Source organism: Callorhinus ursinus, unplaced genomic scaffold (genome assembly GCF_003265705.2).
Source record: "Callorhinus ursinus isolate GAN/ISIS: 27379988/994484 unplaced genomic scaffold, GSC_fseal_2.0 scaffold3, whole genome shotgun sequence".
In the NCBI taxonomy this organism is placed as follows: Eukaryota; Metazoa; Chordata; class Mammalia; order Carnivora; family Otariidae; genus Callorhinus; species Callorhinus ursinus.
The window spans coordinates 87,392,471-87,407,397 of NW_027397065.1; the positions used below are offsets into that span (position 1 = coordinate 87,392,471).

Genomic DNA, 14,927 nt, shown 5'->3' on the forward strand with positions numbered 1-14,927 from the left:
GGGGGGGGGGGGGGGGGACAAAGGTAAAGCTCTTGGAGGAAAAATCTCCATCAGGCTTACCTCTTCTCAACCTCCTCTATCAAAGTATTTTACTTGAATTCTTCTTCGGGAGAATTTAGTGCCAGTACTATGAGCATCAACGTTGCCTCTGGCATTTAAGCTAATACATGTTAATGGGAGGATATGAGAGATAGTAGTATTTCTGAGATATTAAATACACTTTCAGAAACTCAGTATTTAATCCAAAAATAAATGAAATCATAGGAACACTTCCTATAATTGGTAGGTTTCCAGGAGGCCAGGGGATGTACAGTTAGGACGTCATGCTAGCTCTCCATGACCACTAGGATTATCTGTGACACAGAGCACTTTTCACTGAATTTGGAAGGTAGAATAGAAAGCACACTGGAAGCCTTTTGACATTGGCCTTGCCTTTATTTGTTTGATATTGATGGTTAGAAAAAAGTCCTTACAGAATCCCTTAAACAGTGCAGAGGACCTCTGACGAGAATGAGAAGAATCCCTTCTTGAATTTTACCAGGATTACCTCTCGACCAAGGATTACAGCCGGTCACTAGTGGCAGTGCGGGGGGAGACTCATTCACTGATCCTACTAATTCAAGTTCAGAACGACAGACGTCTTCAAGCCTAGGCTTCCTGACCACTTTGGCCAAACCAGGCTTCTTTCGAGGAGGAGGCAGGCACCCATTCATTCCCAGCACTGAAACGTTCCCTTTAAGACAACACAGAGTTACGGATTCCCTTGCATCTGGTGTGTGGGTGTCAGGGTCTTAGGAAGCCCCTAGGAAGGAGAAACCAGGCCTGTGGGTGTGGAATCCCAACGGCCCTGAAGCACCACAGGGTGGGCCCGGGAGAGACAAGGAGCCATAAGCTGTTGGTTGGATTATACCCAGGCCGAAAGGAGAGACATTACATAAGAGCAAAAGCATTCTCTCAAAGACAGTTTAAAGTTGCTTTGGAGATTCTTTTTCCAGCCCCCACCTTCTCTGTTTCTTTTCGATGGCAAATTAGTGGAAAGAAAAAGTCAGCTTGAAACCTTAAAAATACACTATGTTCCCCCACCCTGAAGACTGGAGTCTTGGAACAGCAAATGAGAAACGGGGCCATTTAGGCACAGTGATAGAAGCTGCTGTAAGCAGAACAAGTCTTGGATTTCCAGCAGGACCACGAGGGATAGTTCCTGTTCTGAAACCCTGAGAAATGGGCTGCAGAAGCCTTCTGGGGGCAGGGAAAACAGAGGGCGGGCGGGAGCCTGTGTGCTTTTCCAACGAAGGAAAACGTGAACATGGAAAACCAGACTTCTTTGTTAGGTAAGCATTTTAGAAACTTGACAAGGATTCCCATGGGGCAATATTTACAACCTATAGTTTTCAGGGGACTTTAAAGAAATTTGAGAAGCCACGTGTGCATTTCAGGAAATCCGAAACCATAGTGCCACTTTGGGAAGAGTTTCCAATCCGATTTGAAACATCTGCACTATGACCTAGGAAACAAACCCCCCATCAGTGTGCAAAGGTATACGGCAGAGAGGTAGGTATAGAGTGTCCACTGTGGAGAGGCAGAGACATACTCTGAAATCTTAACACTCTGTGGCTCAAAGATTTCTACACATCAGACTAGAATGTACCCGATGCTTGGAAATTGGCTCAGAGTGGCCTCTGTTGTTTCCACACAAGATAAAACACTATCTTTTTGGACTTTTATCTCATTGTTGGCTTTCCTATGATGTGCTCATGGAGCCACTTACTTTGGACTCAAGAATACACTTAGATTTGATTCTTACATCCTGAACTAGCACTTGAACTGTAACAGCTTGCGATGATTGGTTTAAATTAAAACACTAAAAAAAATATATTTTTACATTTGCTATTTTCATACGTTCCAAAATTTTCTATCTTGACAGTGGATATAAAAGACATATTTGGTTTAAATTTTAATTCCCCTGTACAGAAAAAGCCTCCTATTATACTAGTGTTTACTGCTATAAATACCCTGAAAAGTCAGAGAGGATACAAAGTGGTGACAGAAATAAATAAACATGAATATAGTTTTATGGCGTGACAGCCAACACTTCAAATAATCTTCAAATTAGTGTCTTGGCTGTGCACGAGCTGCCTCAGTTGATATTCTGAGCCACAGACATAAAGCATGCAGGCTGCTTTACTGGGATCTGTAAATGCCTGAGATGGTAAGCCAACAAGCTCCCCTGTTTCAAGCAAGCAATCACTTTTCATTCAATGAGCACAGTTTTCAAAGAAGTTCCACATTTGAAGTACCTACCAAAAGCTGTCCAGCAAAGCAGGTGAAGAGGATGAAGGCGAGCAAGAGAAACGCAGCTCCGAAGGAGATCCCGAGAATGGACGTTCTACCAGGGGAATGAAAAGGAACAGGTTAGTGTGGGGGCAGTTTCCATTATTCTGGAAAGCCATCAGTAACACTTTGGGCTTAGCATAATGAGGACTTCATTCCTCACTCACCTTTTGAGAAATGAAAATGGAGCTAAAACCAAATATACGTCCAGAGAAAAGTGTATCCGCAACTGTGTCTGATCATCTTGCTGATTTATCCAAATTGCCCTACAAGCAGCAGGTCCTTGTGAAAGCAAAACCATCTTTTCTCTGACTCTCTTACACAACTAGCACTTTGATGGCTGGGCCTGGCCTCTTCTCCAGAGGAGCAGCCTCATCTGATGCCCTTGAGGACCTCCCGGCCCATCCTAACTCCTGCTCACTTAGGAAACAGCGAGTCCTTGCGCTCCCAAGTACAACCCAACCGGATGCGACTTTTTTCAGCAATCATGCAGCTAAATGTTTCTGATGTTCCCCAAAGATTTCAGGGACCATGGCCTTCACATTCTTGCCCAAGCTGATGAACATGCAAGCTTCTTCCTACGATCACGTGAAAAATCAAGTTACAATTCTGCCACTGACAGGCTGCAGGTAGATGAAAGCATTTATAAGAATCACATGCCTCTCTGAGACATCCTTTATTTTTTTTAGTTTTTTAAAGATTTATTTATTCATTTTTGAGAGAGAGAGAATCTCAAGCAGACTCCCCACTGAGCGCAGAGCCCAATGCAGGGCTCGATCTCATGTCCCCGAGATCATGACCCGAGCCAAAACCAAGAGTCAGAGGCCTAACCGACTGAGACACCCAGGTGCCCGGAGACATCCTTTAAATCATTAAAAAGTTCAAAACCTCTTAAAACCTCATTTAATCCAAGGATAGAAGTGTTCAGGGGTATTAAAAGAGCTGAACCACAATGAATAATCAAAGTTGAAATTCAAACGAGACATCCAAGGAGAGGTTAGGGGTCTCTCAGACTGCAACGGAACCTTCTACCAATGAGGTTGACCAGAGACACTGAGGAGACAGAAGAACTGGCAAAGAGAACAGAGCGGCAACACTGAATACGGATGCACAGAAGGCTCAGATGCAACTCAGCAACACAGGTGCACAGCTGTGAGTCCACAGTGACAGAAACAAAGCAGATAACCAGTGCCTGAGGCAGTCATGATGGGAAGGTTCCACTCAGCGCACACTCTCAAATGCCTCCTCTCTTACGAGATGATTTACACATCAAGCAAGGTCAACAAAAGCTTGACTTCAAACCCAAACGTGAGTCTGACTCAGTGAGGCACTGGGCACTGAGTTATCTGCTAGAGTGATTCCCAGTGCTTTCAAAGGCCTAGCCAGATAATGACATTTGTTCACATTTTATGAGTAACACTAAGTCTCTGCTAGAAAGGTGTATATACACCAAATACATCTAGCCCCATGCTAGGCCGTATGTAATGACACAGACAAGTAAGATGTCATACCTGTTTTGAGCTGCTTACAGTGCAGTGGAGGTAAGCACCATATGTCCTTACCTCCCCTATCTAGAATATCCTGCTTTCAGACAGCCCTCCAGGCCTCAGTCTCTGGTCAGAAGCCACCAGTCTCACATCTCCCTAACACATAATCTCAGAGCCTCCTGCTTAGCCAGGCAGTGAGGGGGGAGCGGAGTGTGAAACAGTCAACACCTCAGAGGAATGGAGGCCTCCTGGCACTCTTGTGACTGAAGAGGGACACAGTAACTCATCTGCTGAATTTGTTTGCCATCTTTCTCACCCAGTTTTACAGGAGAGCTCTGATGGGGTTTCTTTGATTCTGTGCTGCCTGGTTCCTTTCTGGTATCAAGGTAATGTTAGCTTCATGAGGCTGAGTTCAGAAACATTACATCTTTTTCTTAGGTGTGAAACTGTTTAAATAACACATCAATGGTCTCTTCTAGAAGGTTTGGTAAATGTCAACTGTAAAACCATCTGATGATAGTGATGGTGATAAGACAATGATGGTAACGATAGTGATGGTGATGACACTGATGGTGCGATGGTGATGACATTGATGGTGTGATGGTGATGACACTGATGGTGTGATGGTGATGACACTGATGGTGTGATGGTGATGACATTGATGGTGCGATGGTGATGACACTGATGGTGTGATAGTGATGGTGGTGATGGTGTGATGGTGATGACACTGATGGTGCGATGGTGATGACACTGATGGTGCGATGGTGATGGTGGTGATGGTGTGATGATGATGACACTGATGGTGTGATGGTGATGACATTGATGGTGCGATGGTGATGACACTGATGGTGTGATGGTGATGACACTGATGGTGCGATGGTGATGACACTGATGGTGCGATGGTGATGACATTGATGGTGTGATGGTGATGATACTGATGGTGTGATGGTGATGACACTGATGGTGCGATGGTGATGACACTGATGGTGTGATGGTGATGACACTGATGGTGCGATGGTGATGACACTGATGGTGCGATGGTGATGACAGTGATGGTGTGATGGTGATGACATTGATGGTGTGATGGTGATGGTGGTGATGGTGACGGATGATGGTGATGATCATGGTCAGGACATGATGATACAAGGTGGTGCTGATATGAAGATAGATTGTTTACTCTGTGCTGAGTACTGTTCTAAAGGCTTTATATACAGAATTCACTTAATCCTCACCATGATCATGGATAGTAGTTACTATCATTACTTCATTTTACCAAGAAGAAACTGAGGCCCAGAGAAGCTGAATAACTTGCCTAAAGTCATACCTCTATTAAGTGGTGTGGTCAAGGATTTAGGTCCATTCAGTTGTATTCCTGACCCAGATTTGGTTTTTAGGAGTAGACGTGTCACATTTCTGCCTTGTTTACTGGCTTTATTAATCCTGAGTCAATTTTGATAATTTTCCTGGAAAATTTAGATTTAGATTTTCAAATGTGAAATATTCTACATAATATTCTCTTTTCATTTTAAACGTCTCCATTTTTGAAGCATTGTTTTCTTGACCTTAATGTCCTTTTTCTCTCTAGATCAGACTTTTGAAGCTGTGCGTGTTTGCTGATCTTCACAATGAATGAGCTTCTGGCTTATTATTAAGGTCTATGCTTTCTGATGGTTTTCTACATAATTAGTTTCTGATTTAAATTTTAACAATTGCTTCCTCTTTCTTTATGCAAACTTATATTACTTTTTTCTTAGTTGTTATTTATTGCCAATCTTTTATATTTTCTAATAAATGCATTTAAGGACATAAATATTCCTAGAACTACTGCTTTAGCCAAATCCCACAGTTTTTGATTTGTAGTTACTCATTGTCGTTCTTCTCTAAAAAGCCTATAATTTCAATTTCCATTTCCTTTTAATACAAGAGTTACTCAGAAGTCTAATTTATAAATTCCACAAGATTATTTTTGGTCTGCCCCTGTTATTTCTAATTTCATTGGATTTGACCAGAGATTGTGGCCTCTATTATTTCTACCTTAACAATTTATTTTTCTTCTAGGATGTGATGAACATGATTTACTTCTATTGTGTCTTACGGATTTCTAAAAATGTTATCTATTTCCTTTCACTGGAAACAAAGCATGTTCCCTAAATATGTCTGTTGTCAGATCCGGATGAGTTAGTCAAATTCCCAGTGGGCTGACTTAATGCTTCAGTTTGGTCTGTCAATTTTAGAACGCATTAATATTTCCGGCTAGGATTGTGAGTTTGTCAATATATCTGAACATTCTAATTGCTTCTCTTTACTTCAAAGAGATGCTGGAGTGCATGAAGATTTACAATTGGTAAGTCTTCTTGGTGACTGTACCATTGTACAAGTCTTTCTGTTTCTTGTGCTGCATGCCTTCCACTTGATTCCATGTCGTCAGAAATTTTTATTCCTGCAGCTTTCTTTTTCCTGTAAGCTGTTTCCTGGAATAGCTGTTTTCCATCCTTTATTTTTCACCTCTCGTCTTTTAATTTTAGTGAGATCTCCTGTACCTAGTACAGAAGTAGCCTTTGGTTTTAGCCTCAATCTGAGCCTATTTCCATGAATAGGACATTTTAATCCACTCAAAATTATGAAATTTGGCAATATTTGGCCAGATCCTTCCATCTTATTTTCTTAAAATGTTCAGTAGAACTCACAAAGAAATCACTGTAGTAGGAAGTTTTCTTTGTAAGAATGTTTACAAAAAACAAATTTAATAAATTTAATAGATACACACCCATTAAAATTTTCTGTCCCATTATGTTGCTGTTTTGGCAGGGTTGCTTTTCAGTGAATTTTCCCCTTTTAAGTAAATTGTAAATCGTTTTGGGCTGGAGTAATTTGTAATATTCCATATTTTATCCATTAATGTCTATAGGACCTGCAGTGAATCTCCATTTATTCCTTACGTCCTTATGTTAGTTTGGGTGCTCTGTGATTCTGTGATTATCTCTCTTTCTTGATCAGTCTTGCTAGTGGCTTAGGAATTTTTAAACTTGTTCAAAGAACCAACTTTTGCTTTGTTAATTTTCCGTATTGGTTGTTTTCTATTTTATGGATTTCTTCCTTCTTTAGTATTTATTACCTTCTACTTGATTTGCCCATCTTTTTCTGGCTTCCGAAGTTGAAACTTCAACAACAAATTTTAACCCTTTCTTTTCTAATATAAGCATTTTAAAGCTACAAATTTCTCTCTAAATTACTGCTTTAAGCTACACCCCACACCTTTGGGTAGGTTATATTTTGATATTCAAAATATTTTCTAATTTCTCTTTGTGATTTTTTTATTTGACTCATAGGTTATTCAAAAGCATATAGTCTAACGCTAAAATATTTGGGGATACTTTAGATATTCTGCTCTCCTTCATTTCTATTTTGATTTTGGTGTGGTTAGACATCACACTGTAAGATTTTTTTTTTTTTTTGTCTTTTCAAATTTATTTCAATCTTTCCAAATCTGTCAAGATGCTTCTATGGCCTAGTATATATTTTGGCCATGTTCCATGTGCAGTTCAAAATCACATGTATTTTTTTCAACTTTTTTATTATGTTATGCTAATCACCATACATTACATCATTAGTTTTTGATGTAGTGTTCCATGATTCATTGTTTGCATATAATACCTAGTGTTCCATGCAGAACATGCCCTCTTTAATACCCATCACCAGGCTAACCCACCCCCCACCCGCCTCCCCTCTAGAACCCTCCGTTTGTTTTTCAGAGTCCATCGTCTCTCATGGTTCATCTCCCCCTCCGATTTCCCCCCCTTCATTCTTCCCCTCCTGCTATCTTCTTCTTCTGTACCTCTGAAGCAAATAATCCATTATATGTTAAAAAAAAATCACATGTATTTTACAGCTGGGTTAGTGTTCTATGATCAGTTTCAAGAAGCAGAGAATCTTGCTCATATTTGCCATACCCTTATTTATACAGTAAGGCATGCAAAAGGGATATTTAAAGTCTACTTATGATTGTAGATTTATCAAACTCTTTGATTTTAATATTTTTTCTTTTTATGTATTTCATAGCTTTGTTTTAGGCTTTATGCACATTTCATGATTCTATACTTTCTGATGATTTGCCTCTTTCATCATTATTCAATGTCTCTGTCAATAGTTCTTTCCCTCATGTCTACTTTGATATTACTACATGTGCAGTAACCTTCTCATGTTGTTTAGATGATACATGTTTTCTGTCCTTTAAATTCCATCCCCTTTTGTACTTAAAATGCATCCCTTGGGGGTTTCTGGGTGGCTCACTTGGTTAAGCGTCTGCCTTCAGCCCAGGTCATGATATCAGGGTCCTGGGATTGAGCCCTGCATCAGGCTCCCTGTTCAGCAGGGAGTCTGCTTCTCCCTCACCTCTGCCCCTTCCCCCTGCTTGTGCTCTCCCTCTCTTTCTTGCAAATAAATAAATAAAAGCTTAAAAAAATAAAATGCATCCCTTGTGTTATTGATAATGCTGCTATAAACATCGGGGTGCACGTGTCCTTTTGAATCTGTATTTTTGTGTTCTTTGGGTAAATACCTAGTAGTGCAATTGCTGGGTCATAGGGTCAATCTATTTTTAACATTTTGAGGAACCTCCATACTGTGTTCTACAGTGGCTGCCCCCAGTTGCATTCCCACCAACAGTGTAAGAAAGTTATGGAAAGAGCCCAAATATCCATTGACTGATGAATAAATAAAGAAGATACGGTACGTGTGTGTGTACGTATGTGTATATACACCTCACACACACACACACACACACACACACACACACACACACAGACTGAAATATTACTCAGCCATCAAAAGAATGAAATCCTGCCATTTGCAACGACACAGATGGAGCTAGAGTGTATTATACTAAGTGAAGTAAGTCAGTCAGAGAAAGACAAATACCGTATGATTTCACTCATATGTGGAATTTAGGAAACAAAACAGGTGAACATAGGGAAAGGGAAGAAAAAACAAAATAAGATAAAAACAGAGAGGAAGGCAAACCATAAGAGACTCTTAACTACAGGGAACAAATTGAGGGTTGCTGGAGGGGCAGTGGGTAGGGGGATGGGGTAACTGGGTGATGAGCATTAAGGAGGAGATGTGATGTGATGAGCACTAGGTATTATATGCAACTGATGAATCACTAAATTCTACCCCTGAATCTAATACTACATTATATGAGAACTAAATTGAATTTAAATACTAAAAGAAGTAAGTTATGACACAAACTATCAGACATGACTCAGGAAGAAACAGAAAATCTAAATAGACCTATAAAAGAGATTGAATCAGTAATTTAAACAAAATCCAAACCAAAAATTACTTGCAAAGAAAAGCTCACACCCAAATGGCTGCACTGGTGAATTCTACACAACATGTAAAGAAGAATTTTAACTACGTTTTCACAAACTTTTCTGGAAAATGAAATGGATGGAACAGTTCCTAACTGATTCTATAAGGCCAGTATAACCCTCATACCATCAGGAAAAGATATCATAAAAAAAAAAAACTGAATCCAGTGTCTGTTATAAATATAGACACAAGAACCTTGACAAACTATTACAAAACCATATCTAGTCACATATAAAAAGGATTATGTAACATGACAAAGTGGGATTTATCTGAGAAATGCAAGGTTGGTTTAATATCTGAAAATCAATTAATGTATAATACACTATATTAATAAGGGAAAAGAAACCCACATGACCATCTCAATAGCTGTAGAAAAAGCATTAGACAAAATCTGACACCCTTTGATTACAGAAACACTTAACAAACTAAAATTAAAAGGGGATGTCCTTTATCCTAATAAAGGTATACATGAAAAACCCACAGGTCACATTACATTTAATGGTGAAATACTGAATGTTGTCCTCCTAAGATCCTGAACAAGAATATACATGTGCTGTGGCTACTTCTATTGAAATTACACCGCAGTTTCTAGTTGAGAAAATTAGGCAAGAAATTGCCATAGAAGACATCACACTGGAAAGGAAGGAGTAAAATTATCTCTATTTGTAGATGATTTGGTATCTAGAGCATTATGTCCACAACCTGAGATTCAGACCCAGAGTGGCTCAAATCCATGACTGTCCAGTGCTCAAGTTCATAGCACACTGGCATTTGTGATCAGATGGATGTACCTCTCATCGCAGGGAACAAGAAAAACCATGAGCCAAAGCAATGGCCGGCCAAAAGCTTTTAATTATAACCATTTATCCAGCCTGCTCTATCAAGACCATGTTCAGGCTCATTAAGCGTACCAAGATGTTTGTGTAACATAATCCATTTTAATTAACATTCTAGTTGCACAGCTGTTTCTTTTTAACACACAAGCATAATTGATTTATATACTCACTGAAAAGCAAACTTGACTCTTCCCTGTCAGGAGGGGAGAACGATTACACTTTTTTTAGTGATAATTTTTGGCTTTGGCACTTTAATCAAGTGTATTGTTACAGTATAGGGAATAGGTTGATTTGAGACAAGTTCCTTTGTCCTTTCTGGTTTTTTCTTTTTTTTTTCCGAGTCAATTTATTGCTTACAGGTGGTCCTGACTTGGATGAGGAAGCACATTTTCAGGCAGGAAAAATCCAGCAGAAATAGACATCCACTATCCCCCAAACGTCTGAAAGTTATATTAATTATAAACTGTTTTTGTGGGTAAATAATGGTATCTTTACATGGAGTTTTATTTAATGTGATGACTTCTATGTCCCTCCTCCCCCTTTGCACTCACCTCCTCCCTGCCCAAGAAGGATGCAGACTAACGTTCTGTTCACACCAGTTACGTGGTGTTCCGCAAGGATAAGAACTCAGGGAAGCGGGCTTTTCTTTTAACTGTAAGCTAGCATGCCGTCCTAAAAACCCCTTTATCTCTCTTTTTTTAAGTGACAGGTGACAGAAATTCAAAATTAAAGGGAATTTGGTAAAAACAAATCAAAAGCTGAAAAGGGAAGAGGCATTTAAATATTCATCGCTGTTACAGATCATAGTAGCCTTTCTCTGATAACAGGACTCAGGAGCTTTGGGATGTTCTGGCCACTTGAAGGTCCTGTGATGTGGCAAAAGGGAGAGGGAACTGTGTTTGGCAGAGTAAAGAGCCTCCACTCCACAGCAACAGTAAGGGTTGAAGATTTAAAGTTTCAGACAGATTATTCCCCCAGAAGGCCCACAGTCTTCTCTTTCTACACTTATTTCTTAGGTGGGGTAATTCCATCCGATGGATTTAAAAATTACCTATGTGCTGGGTTTTCCAAATTATGACTCCACCCCTAACTCCTCCATGAAGCCGGGACTCACACACTCCCTCCCTCCACGAAGCTCCAGCACGTGGATGTCTAAGATGCACACGCATGTCTTTGATGTGCAGACCTGAGGCCTTGATTCATGGCCCTCCCCTCCTGCTCCTTCTAAGGATTCTCCCTCCCTGTAAATAGCAACGCCATTTTCCTAAGTGTTCAGGCCGAGCACCAAAACCCACACCAACATAAAAAACCCACAGAACTCAGCTTTCTCTTATTGCTCATATCCCATCCAGTAGCAAGACCTGTCTCCATCCGTCTTCTTGAGATACTCCAGCAGCTACCACCTGCTCTGCTACTCCGGTACCAACCATCACCTTACCTGGTCTTCCTATTTCTAACCCTCTTCCCCTGCACAGCAGCAAGAACAATGCTTCTAAACATACCCAGATCATATCCTCAGCTGAGAACCTTCCAGGCCTCCCTGTCACACTCAGCGTCAGACCCAACGTTCTCCCAATAGCCTGGGAGGGCCAACACCTGCCCTCCCATTGCTCCTCAGACTCCATCCTCCACAGCTCTCACCAGGCTCGCTCTGCTCCCACCACCCTGGGTCTTTGAACACACTGTGGTTCCCATCCTCTGGAAGATTCTTCTATCAGATAGCCACATAATTCCCATTTCAATTCGTTTGGGCCTCTGCTTCAATGTCACTTAATTAGTGATGCTTTCCCTGCTCACCCTCATCTGAAATATCACCTTCCATAGCTCCCAGAGTATCCTATTCTGTCTTATTTTTTCTTAAAGATTATCACCACTGAATCAGTATATGTGTATTTGTTTATTACATTATTGCTGTGCTTCCTAATAGAATGTAAGTTATATGAGAGAAAGGGCGTTCTGGGGGTTGCTGATGCTTTCCTCACATCTCTAACAATGTTTGGTATATGAGAGCTCAATAAACAGCTACAGAATGATTCCACATGTAACTGGGTGCATGTATGTGCTTCTATCATGAGTTTCTATTTCTATAACAAATGCTGAGAATATATCCCTAGGTATAAAGTAAAGGCCCATGGCCTGTTTCAGTCAGTGAAAACATGCTCAGCTCTATTTTTATTGTTACGGTTCCTGAAATCTTACCATACCACTGACATATAGCTAAATGCAACACAAATCAGTTTTCATTCCTGGAGAGAATACTGGTTTTCATGAATTCCATTTTTTCATGATGACAGCATTTTTAGATAGGCACCCTGTTATGCAGACTAAAGACTACTACTTCTAGGCTCCCTTGGAGCCAGGTTCACACATGTGACTTAGATCGGTCTTGAGTTATACACCAAAGTGTCATGACGTAGCTTCTGGGAAGTTTCCTCAAGAGATGGAACTTATGAATGCTTTCTGCCCTCTGCTTCTGGGTCTGTTCCTCCATCTTGTTGCTCTGAATGTGGATGTTGCCATCTTAGAAAAGGAAGGTAAGGGGCAAAGTCTAATGAAAGTATGGAAGTGTGCTGGTGGGATCCAGGGCCCCCAAAGAATCCAAAGGACCAGAGTATCATACTGTAACCTTTGGTCTTTGATTAATGGGGAAAAACTAAACTGCTAACTTGCATTCAAGCTACTAATTGTGAGGCATTTCCTTACTTTCTGATGACCTGAATCCACAGCCGGCTGTTGTTGATCTCAGTACTTTTACTGAGTTCATTTACCTTGGATGGTGAGAATTATCTCCTCCTTTCCTCTCCCCCTCCCTCTTCCCTCTTCCCTCTTCCCTCTTTCTCTTTCTCTCCTTCCTTCCTTCCTTCCTCCCTCCCTCCCTCCCTCCCTCCCTCCCTCCCTCCCTTCCTTCCTTCCTTCCTTCCTTCCTTCCTTCCTTCCTTCCTTCTTTCCCCTAAAATTCATACCCACTCACAGGGAGTAACTTACTTTCATAGTATCCAATATTTGGGCCCACCAATTTGGTTGCCCCCCAAAGAAAACTGCATCCATAATAGTTAGTTTTCTATCATTTGTGTTTAGAAAATCAAGTCTACTTACAATGGACATGAATGATTCCATCCTTAAAATTTCTTCTATTTTTTTTCTCCTTTTTGGAGATAAAATCAAAATGAAAGTGACTCTTTTGAAATGAGTATTAAAGAATTAATGAGCACTGATTATTCAAATGAGTAAAGGAATAAGTATCAAAGAATTTCAGGGGAAACAGGAGATCTCACATATGTAAGATTATAATTTGCTATTAATTTTACTTAAGTAAAATACCATTATTCTTAATTTAACTTGGGCTATTAAAACACATGATATTTAACTAAATTTTATTAGAAAAAAAATCACTCTTATTGTAACAATTGCCCATGCCTGGTTTAATATACTTAGTTTGGCAGACAATATGAATAAAACCACTAAGGACTGCAAAAACAATTCAGGCTTCATCATTTTTGGTCTTTGAAGGTAGCTCACATTTCTGATAAAGTCATAGTACAAGGCAGACAGAAATGAGAGAACAAGCCTAAAAAGAGGATTCAACTAATAATTTAATTACAACTATTCAAATTCTGAGACTAGAGCTAGATTCAAGATTATGTGCCAAATAGGGATGACATTTGGCCCTCTTTTAGGCAAACCCTTCCCCTTGCTGCTTGTTTTGAGGTCATGAATTCTTCTATTATTAGTTATTCATGCACTCATCCATTCATTCATCCACTTATTCATCATTTTTCTCCTTTTCCCAAAAAACGTGAGGCAGTTTCCCCAAAAGAAAACAAGCAAAACAAAACTAGAGGTCAGCACATTAAAAAGAAGTGAGAAGTGAGAAACATCATTATCCCAATGAAAATGCTTCATAAAGTATAACAATATTATTATTTTTAAATAGATGAGCTCATGAGAAGAGAAAATACTACATACACAGATGGTATTCACAAGCAGAATGTGAGGGGTTATTGATGCAAACCAGCCCAGGAGGAACCAGGGGCTGATCCATGCCTTGGAGTGTGAGATTTAATGTTTACGCAAGGCAGGATGCTGTCAGGCATTTCATTAATGTGAAATTGGAACTGAGCTCTTGAATAAAGTCAGAAGCCATAAACGGCTGGCCTACCAAGAAATAGGAAACCTCAAAACTATGCCCAGCAGTCTGATAATTTTCAGGGAAGTTGACTAACTAGAGCGATGAATGGAAACAGAGCCATCCTGAAATGAGATGCCCCAATCTTGCTCCATGCTAAGGGGTTAGCCAAATTCACAAGACCTGTTTAGTGAAGGGACCCTGACCTTGACCTGAAGTTAACAAAATACTTTGACTTGAACTGGTGAACCCCAGAGACAACTGGCAGAGACAGACTGAAAAATATATCATAGTAACGCCTTCATAACTCAGAGCATGTGAAATCACCATGGACCCAAACCCTTGATGCTGGTGAGTTCAAAGTTAAAATTACATATAATCCAAGGAGACATGCCACCATGAGTCAACAGAGAGACCCCACAGCAGAATTCATACATTTATACACCTTAATAACAGAATGAAATAAGTGCTCTTTTCATACAACATTTTTATACAATTTCATACAATTTGTTTATTATGCTAATAAAGGAAAGAAAAAATGGAATCCTTAGGTATAAAATAAGGAATTATAAAAAATTCAGATTTAAAAAGAACCCAATAGATGTCTTAGAGATAAGTAATCATTGAAATTATACACTCAATGTGGATGAGGGTTTCACCAGAATGAATGCAGCACCGAGAAATAAAGAGGTATAAGCTTTGAGGAAAAATTGTAAGACCTGGAACACAGAATGAACAGCACAAAATACAATTAATAAGATTTCAAGGAGGAAAAAG

The 14,927-nt window shown here is 39.9% G+C and overlaps 1 protein-coding gene across 3 annotated transcripts in view; it reads right to left on the minus strand.

Moving 5' to 3' along the window:
• The window catches only part of ADCY2 (adenylate cyclase 2), a 412,639-nt gene that overhangs the window by 74,415 nt on the left and 323,297 nt on the right, over window positions 1-14,927 (minus strand). For all 3 annotated transcript variants that reach the window (XR_012377669.1, XM_073891097.1, XM_025867481.2), the window contains exon 15: window positions 2,302-2,386. Coding sequence is in view for 2 of the 3 variants with exons in the window: in XM_073891097.1 (XP_073747198.1) it covers window positions 2,302-2,386 (85 nt within the window). In the remaining variant the exon portion in view is untranslated. The remainder of the gene's footprint in view (window positions 1-2,301; window positions 2,387-14,927) is intronic.